The sequence below is a fragment of the Lampetra fluviatilis genome, chromosome 21 (assembly GCF_964198595.1).
Source record: "Lampetra fluviatilis chromosome 21, kcLamFluv1.1, whole genome shotgun sequence".
Classification (NCBI taxonomy): domain Eukaryota; kingdom Metazoa; phylum Chordata; class Hyperoartia; order Petromyzontiformes; family Petromyzontidae; genus Lampetra; species Lampetra fluviatilis.
The window spans coordinates 1,392,428-1,401,392 of NC_136295.1; the positions used below are offsets into that span (position 1 = coordinate 1,392,428).

General features: G+C 48.9%; 1 protein-coding gene across 1 annotated transcript in view; it reads right to left on the reverse strand.

Moving 5' to 3' along the window:
• Positions 1-7,042, reverse strand: part of LOC144938096 (uncharacterized) — a 7,555-nt gene extending 513 nt beyond the window's left edge. Inside the window, exons 1-3 of the mRNA XM_078865794.1 lie at positions 7,009-7,042; positions 5,605-6,526; positions 505-686 (exon numbers count right to left, since the gene is read on the reverse strand). Of these exons, the coding sequence (XP_078721920.1) occupies positions 505-686; positions 5,605-6,526; positions 7,009-7,042 (1,138 nt within the window). The remainder of the gene's footprint in view (positions 1-504; positions 687-5,604; positions 6,527-7,008) is intronic.
• Between the last annotated feature and the right edge of the window lie 1,923 nt (positions 7,043-8,965).

Sequence of the window (8,965 nt, forward strand, 5' to 3'; positions counted from 1 at the left end):
AGTTGCATGGCCACAATCGCACGGCTCTGGCTCGTGTCTTTAATTTCCCACCGATGAAGATTGTGAGCTTCTCTTTTCAACACAAAAACATATTTTAGCAAGGCAGGCTCGCACCTCAAATTTCCCAGCATCCAATAGGGGTTCTTCTTCGGCTTAATATTGTTAACCTTTAGTAGTATTATCATGACATAACGGTGGAGCAGTAGCGCAGTGATTAGCACTATAAACCTGGTGACCCGAGCTCAATTTCCCACGCCCGGCTAAAATCACTGGCGAGTGATAGGTGAACCAATCCTTCACGAACCTGCACTGAGTATAGAACCAAATCAAGCACAATAAATAAAAAGTGCAGTGTTCTTTACATACACTTTTTAGGTGAGGGCGCTGGTGAGGTGGGAGAGCTGGTGGGGTGAGTTTGGTGATAGCTGGTGAGGTGAGGGCACGAGTGAGGTGAGAGCACGGGTGAGGTGAGGGAACGCCGGTGAGGTGAATGTGGGTGCTCACGCCGCAGGCGCTCGTTGTGCTCGTGGAGTCTCCGCGCCCGCTTGGCGAGGCACACGACGAGCAGCAGCCCCAGCGCGAGGGCGCCTCCACTGGCTCCCAGCGCCCCGCCAAGCACCGCGGTGTGCGACGCGGCCCCCTCGCAGCGCAGCCCCTTGTACCACACGTGCTCCTGCACGCTGCACCTGCGGGGCCGCGCGACAGAAACACGGAGGCACCGCACGGCGAACGTCGGCCGCCGATCGCCGCCAAGCGGTTGGGAGCGTCGCCGCGGCGCTCGTGCCAGGCTTGGTGCACATTGGGGCCCACGCGAACTGTCGGAGGCTCGCTGCTGGCAGGAGGTCACGGGACAGGCTCAGGTGACATGGGTTGACTGACCGAGATGACTGGCAAAAGCACCACCTGTGCCAACTCACTGATTTTTTTTGCCTGCTTGGTGCTCCGTTTGTTATTGTGAGCCTCGTCTGCCCTTCGCTATTGTTGGAAAACTACTGCCTCCTACTGCCCAGGAGTGTCCTTCACGGACATGCTCCATACAGGCCATCTTGACACCGCTGGTACCAGTCATTGGCAAGTCCACTCAGCGTTGGCTGGGCATGTGGGCGCCAACATGACCCAGCCAACCTGTTTGAGGAGCTCACCGATGGGACTGTGTCCAGATCTTTCAAGGATATGTGAGCTCCTCAATCCATTCTAGAGTTGAAGCTTTCGTGACTGCAAGGATTCATATTCTTAGGTTTTTTCGGTAAAGTCACGTAGATAAAACAATTAAAATTAATAAAAGAAAAAAAAATCACGACGTTTCGGAGGCAACACAAGCTTCCGTCTTCAGGTGGAACCATCACAGCACGATAGCTGTATCAAGTGAGAGTAATTCCAAGAAAACAGTCCTTGTATATATACTGGTTGAGGGTGGAAGAGGTTCGGTGCAGCTGAAGCACGTTGTTAGGAATGAGCCTTTGTTGTGTAAACAAGGTGCGGCTGATGTAAAGGTGCGTGTAAATGGGACTGAGCCTTTTGTTATGTAGAGGTGATGTGGCTGAAATCGCTGCCAGGAAATGAGTCTTTGTTGTGTAGAATGATTGACTGAGCCTTTGTTATGTAGAGGTGGTGCGGCTGAAATCGATGCCTGGAATGCTCCAAATATGTGTAGTTAAATCTTTTTTGCATGGTTAATAACATCTTTCCAATGATTACTAAGTTTGTACCCATCATCACGGTTGAAATTATGTATGTATTTGTATATTTGGATGGCCTCGTGTACAAACCTTTGATGGTAGCCAGGAGGCTTGCAGAGTATCTTGGTCTCGGAAAAGACAATTTCATGAGAGCCCACAGCGTTGTAGCAATGATCGGCAACGGCGGAAGAATCAGTTTTGCCGTGTTTCAGATCTGACTTGTGCTCGCGGACACGATCAGAGATATGACGTTTCGTTTCTCCAATGTAGCAATCACCACAACTGCAACTCAGTTTGTAGACCCCAGGGTATTGTAAGTCAGGAATGACATCTTTCACAGATGGAATTAGATCACGGATTTTATGTACTGTACTGAAACGGACTTGGAACTTATGTTTGTTTAGAATTTTGGAGATCTTTTTGGTCACGCCTGCTATGTATGGCAACGTGATAGTTTTGATCGGAGTTTCATGTGGCTGTTTCTGTATGGTGGGAGAAACAGCTTGGCGGATGGTGCGGTCAGAGTATCCGTTCATCCTGAGGGCCCGATGTACATGTCTTAATCCAGTATGATAAAACCCAGGATGGATCATAGGCAGGCCAGCCTGAACTTTTGAAAATGGTACACAAAGGGCTCCACATTTCGCTTAGAATACCCGAAGATTCGTATGGAGTAACAAGCCAGGTAATTTCTGCACAGTATTACACAGCTGATGAAAAGACAATGCCACTCGACTCATTCAGAGTGAGATATCTGCTGAACTATAGCTGGGAATAAGCACACTGTGCAGGTGTGGAGACGTCTCCACTCTCTCCAGAACTGCCCCAGGCAGGTGCCTTGTTTTTGTGGGAGTCATCTGCAACTCCTCAAAGTGAGCAGTAATGAGAAAATAATCAGGATGCATAGCATGGTTGACCAATTGGGAACCATTCCTTGACAGCACCCATACATCGATCAGTTTCACATTGAATCTGTCCCAGATGGAAATTTATCCGGTGCAGCTTTACCTGGGCCTGCCCACCATCGTGAAGGTCCCAAATGATTGTGAACAGAGAGCACAAATAATAACCCAGTGCCGTGGCCTATTTATGGTTTCATAGGCCTTGACCAGGTCAATGAAGCAGAGATGTAGGTCCTGTTGAAATTCCTTACACCTCTACTGTAGGAGACGCACAGAGAATATGGCGTCCGTGCAGGACTGCCCTGGTCTGAAACCACTGTGGGGTCTCTGCAAGCCTCTCCACACACCACCACACAGCAAGCCGAATATACCACCTTACATGTCCACATGGCTACGACAACACACCACACAATGAACACCACACCACGCAGTCATAATTTCAACTTGTAACACGCTGCACAGTACTCGCTCACTCTTGAGAGAGAGAGAGAGTTCGGCTCAAGAGGCGCGGGGAAACACAGACAAGCAGCAAGGGAGCAGCCTCACAATGAGCCGGCGCCAACAAGTGCCCAAGCTCTGCTGTCCTCTATATATGAAGGTGCCATCAGCCAATTAATGAGTTTGCATGGGGGAGAAAACCAGAGAACCAGGAGAAACCCACACGCGTGTGAGGGGGCAACACTATATCCCATACAGACAAGAGGTGGAGTCCACATTTTTGCTGTACTTCTCTTGATGGGAAGGCATTTTCATTATATTACTTTACATTTGCGTGATCCACCAACCCTCCCCTCTACAAGTGCTGGATTACATGCCATGTGCGTTACCACCACCACCCCGGATGAAGTGTGACACACCGCCCACACACCACCCAGCAAGCACGACCACACCGCACGTGAGCTGCTGTAGGCTCCAGCTGCACACAGCAAACATAGCACACGACCATCGTACAGCGACTTCCACCTCTCCACTACGTATGTTGAATTTCTGTTGCACCGTACGTAGTCAACTGTGCTCATCAGAGGTGCGGGGGAAGGACAACAAACTATATACAATAACCAGTTCTAACGAAAATAGTTGTCAATCTCGATTTAAAAGTGCATAGCTCCAGTGGTTTCCTAATATCGGAAGGAATTCCAGACGGCCGCAGAAGCGCATCTGAAAGCGCGCGATTCGGTGACCTTCTTTGTTCATTAGCGAGCCGAAATTCGCCACTGCGAGGATGACCAGAGTTCCCGTGATGATGGTTTATGCTCGAGATCAGCAGGGTATTGTGGTTCATTTGTGGCAAGCACTTTGGCACCCAGCAGCAACAGTACCGCATTGCTGTAATCTCATTCCCGTTCGCAGAATTGCACCCGAATGTATCACGTTACTGGCCTGGTGTGAATTTGTCGTGATTCTTGTGGAAAATTGGTCAGAAATTAATTGTTAAAATGTCCAGACTTGGCCATGATATTTCCACACTCTGCGATTTACATCTGAATTATCGCGCGCCGGCTAATAGAATGGTGGCGGCTTGCCCACTGATTCAGTTTTTACGTGCGGGGGTCAATACTATTTCACCAGCACCTGGCCAGAACACAAATCTGTCATTATTTTTTCCTTCATGAGTGAACAAACCGGTTCTTCAACGGTCATTCCCAGTGCATTTCGATCTGAACGTCGTGCAGAGATTTCAGACATTTGTGGCAGTCTGCTTTGTTGAACTCATGAAACTGTCAATAAAATGTGGTTACTCGTGTTAAAGGTAAATGTGAAAGCCGTTCATCATAATAATTTGAATGAGTCTCGTGACATTTTATCTCGTAATGGTTATGATTATTAATTCAAAAACCTCCCAACTAATGTAACTTGTGGTAATTTTTTTCTCATCTCAAATGTCATTCATTGTGGAAATACAACTTGGGCAATGTCCCATCACAAGAGGAAATGACGGCAAGTAACGGTGCTTTTTGTGTGTTTAGTTTGTTGTTCCTTTACCCCGCACCTCCCATTAGCACGGTTGGCTACGTACGGTGCGAAAGAAGTTCAACGTACATACCGTACACAGGATAACTGCATTTGCACTGCAGTTATGCACAATTGACTGCCTGTACGGTCATCCTTCGTTCTACGGCAACGAAATATACGGAATTCCGCTAGAATGTAACTCATAAATTACGGAGTTAATTCAATATGTGTTACGTGAAATCACATTTACGGAGTTTGGAATCTCTTAAATTATTCATTTTGGGGGGAGAAAAAAAATGCCACACTAACGTTTGTGTCTGGGACACTATTCATACTTTACTGGTTTCCCACGACTTACATTGAGTATTATTATTTTTGATCATAAGATTATTGATTTTCAATTAAATGTGTTTCAAATAGGTTTGCTGCATTCCTAACCCTTTCCCGTTCCGAGACGTCTGCAAGTTAAAGGGTGGGTCCCGTTCACCGCTGAATCTCGGAATGCGCAAGCAGTTCAGCGTTAATTTTATTTAAAGAGGTGTAGTAGCGCCGCTGTTTTTAAAGACATTGTACTCACTTTAGAAAACTGTAAGAACACGACCACTGCACTCTACGATAGCTGGCTCCAAACTGTGCCACACGCCCTCCCGTATGGCCTTTTATTTCCGATTACGTTCCGATGACGTACATCATCGGAACAGAATCGGAATAAAAACTGGTGGGAAAGGATTCAGTGTGATTTTATTACCCTCTTGGGGCCAAATCCTTTCTGAAGGATTGCATCTCCAATTCTATAATGGAAGTCAATGGGAAACAGGATTCGATATATGCAATTTAACTTTACGGACTATTCAGGAAAGTATCCGTTCCATATATCGGGGGATGTCTGTACGGTACTTCATCTGAAGTGTAACATTTGACGCCAATCAATAGAGCGGCCGGGGAATCGAACTTAAGAGCGGTTGGTGGATTTCACGGTGCAATCCATCCCAAAGCCCCCTAAAAATGTTTAAATGTGTTCGCCCGCGATGTAAATCTCGAGCGGTGCCGCGGAGGTCGTGTGCTCACACCTGCAGAACGCTCCAATGCCTTCGATGAGGTGGCACGTGCCCCCGTTGTAGCAGAAAGTGGGCACACTCTGGCAAAGGGACACGCAGCCCCCACGCCGGTGCGTATATCCCGGGCCGCAGGTCACCGGGGGAGCGGCCGTGGGAGGCGGGGGTGGCGGTGGGGGAGGCGGGAGAGGCGGCGGGGGCGGCAGGAGGAGGAGGAGGGGGGTCCTCGCCGTCCCAGACGCGGAGCCCAGGCGTCTGAGTTCATTGAGCGGCTCGTTGGTCTCGTGGTGCAGGTGTCTCAGGGAGGACGTGAAGAGCTGCCACTCGGTGCGCTGGGTGCGCACGTCGACGGACGGACGGTCGGGCGCGGCGTGCGTCCGCGTGACGTTGCAGAGCGAGGGATCGAGGGCCGTCGCTGTCGCGTCGGCGTCGCCGCCCCGGGCAAAGGCCGTGGCGATGCATGGGACGTCGCTCGCTGGAGATTCACCACCCCAATAGGCGCCGCTCGCCCGACCGCTGTCCTCCTCCGCCGCCGTACCCGCCGCATCGCTTCCCACGGCCGCCGCCACCGTCGAAGGCAGCTGCGCCCCTGTGAACGTTCTTCCGTCGTGCGTGGGGGAGCCGAGTCTCTGCGACGGTGGCGCGGAGCTGCTCCACGCCGCGGACGTGAGCGACGTGTTCTCTTCTCCGCGGGCGCCGTGGTTCAGCACACGCGCTTCACCAGGTCCGAGCTCGGAGGGCCGAGGAGTCCGGACGGATTCCTCTCCGGCCAGGCCACCGTCCCAGGCAGCGGTCTCACGCTGCACCCATGCCGGGCTCCGTGTCGTCTCCCCATCTTCAGCACGGGTTGATGCGACCTGGACTGTGCCGTATGCTGCCGAGGGGACGCCGACCTCCGCACGCCCTTCCGCGCCGAGGTCGCGTGCCGCCACCGCGTCTGGAAATGTGTGGGATTACCGACAGGAGAGTTAAACCGTTTCAGATTTATTCCCATTGAAAATAAAATGCTTACTCTGGTTTCTGATCCAGCCCCAGGTCGCTCAGAAGTTGAGCAAGTGGCTCACAATCGGAAGGTTGTGAATTCAACTCCCGGTTGGGGTTGACTCAACCAATCGTCCCTCTGGGATGAGTAAAGTCAGTGTCACTTTAATGAGAAAGTTAACCATTGTGTTTTTTTATTTGTCTCATAAATACCCCTGCCATGCATGAGAATAAGAGTTGGCGTCTGCACTAATGCATCATTACATTGAAAATTACATTTTAAAATGTTTCCTGATGAACAGTTTTTAAACTGGCCTTTAAATAGTTACCCTATTAGTAGCTCTTGAGTAAAAAAACACACCCCTCAAAAAACAGAAAGTATTCCTACTGAATAAACTCGTTGGTATTATAAGTAAAATTATAAAATGATATTCGCACATTGCATTATGGGAAGACTTATTTGTATTGTCATGTCGAAGCACAATCCACTAAGTGATGGCCTGTGGCCAAATATGCCAGTTGGCTTTGTTATTCAGCAAACAGACAATGTTGAAAAGCAAGCGAAATGTTGACTGGTTGCGAGTTACATTTGATTCATTAGCTGACGTTATTATATCTACAAAATCTGACCCAAAATTAATAATGCATCATTACATTGGTCGTGAGAGCCCGCCCATAACATGTATGGTCTCTGTTATTAAAGGTGATACTCCATGTGGCTGAGTATGATGCTTTGGGATGTTTAGTGTGTCGTCTTTCCTTCGCACCTGATTATCACGGTTGGCTCCGTACGTTGCTTAACAAGTTCAACATGCATACACATACAATAACAGCCTACAACACGCACGGCATGGGCACGCTTCATCATCCAGCAGTGGGTTAACAAAAGTGGCTGTGCACGCTCGTGAAACTACACGCTGAAAGGACGCCGAGTTACGGATTTGCATCGATATTTGTGCTCGAATATGTCCACGCATTGAAAGCGCCTTGCGTCAACATCTCAACTTCAAACCGCAGTGGGACACATTGCTGCAACTGTTTTAAATCGTGGCAACCACCTTGGGTGGGGGAAGGCGGGGGCAATTGTCCCCCCTTCGCAGCTCGAGATTGCGTGCAGGATCATCCTGCAAGGATGGCCTCAGAGGCTTCTTTTACGAGCTCAGTGATTGGTGGGCGACTTTTTTGTCCTTAGGTATTTTATTGACAAAACGACATCCGGTAAACAACACAGAGGATATGGACGGGGGTTGACACCAGCACAGACACAGTAGGGACTACAGTGCAATGTAAACCTGTCGACGCCGCATGTTTCAATTAACTGTGTCAATAAACTCTGCAACCCCCTGGTGTCTTCCTTAGCTCTGATACCCCTGTAGGAGAAGGGGAGAAGGGAGGTGAGTTTGGAAGGGGGAGTGCCTAAATGCCCTAATGCAGTGGTTCTGCAGCCTTGGTTCTCATGTGTACAGTGAGGGAAAAAAGTATTTGATCCCCTGCTGATTTTGTACGTTTGCCCACTGACAAAGAAATGATCAGTCTATAATTTTAATGGTAGGTTTATTTGAACAGTGATAGACAGAATAACAACAACAAAATCCAGAAAAACGCATGTCAAAAATGTTATAAATTGATTTGCATTTTAATGAGGGAAACAAGTATTTGACCCCCTCTCAATCAGAAAGATTTCTGGCTCCCAGGTGTCTTTTATACAGGTAAAGAGCTGAGATTAGGAGCACACTCTTAAAGGGAGTGCTCCTAATCTCAGCTTGTTACCTGTTTAAAAGACACGTGTTCACATAAGCAATCAATCAATCAGATTCCAAACTCTCCACCATGGCCAAGACCAAAGAGCTTTCCAAGGATGTCAGCGACAAGATTGTAGACCTACACAAGGCTGGAATGGGCTACAAGACCATTGCCAAGCAGCTTGGTGAGAAGGTGACAACAATTGGTGCGATTATTCGCTAATGGAAGAAACACAAAAGAACTGTCAATCTCCCTCGGCCTAGGGCTCCATGCAACATCTCACCTCGTGGAGTTGGAATGATCATGAGAACGGTGAGGAATCAGCCCATAACTACACGGGAGGATCTTGTCAATGATCTCAAGGCAGCTGGGACCATAGTCACCAAGAAAACTGTTGGTAACACACTACACCGTGAAGGACTGAAATCCTGCAGCGCCCGCAAGGCCCCCCTGCTCAAGAAAGCACATATCTGAAGTCTGAAGTTTGCCAACGAACATTTGAATGATTCAGAGGACAACTGGGTGAAAGTGTTGTGGTTAGATGAGACCAAAATGGAGCTCTTTGGCATCAGCTCAACTCGCCGTGTTTGGAGGAGGAATGCTGACTATGACCCCAAGAACACCATCCCCACAGTCAAACATGGAGGTGGAA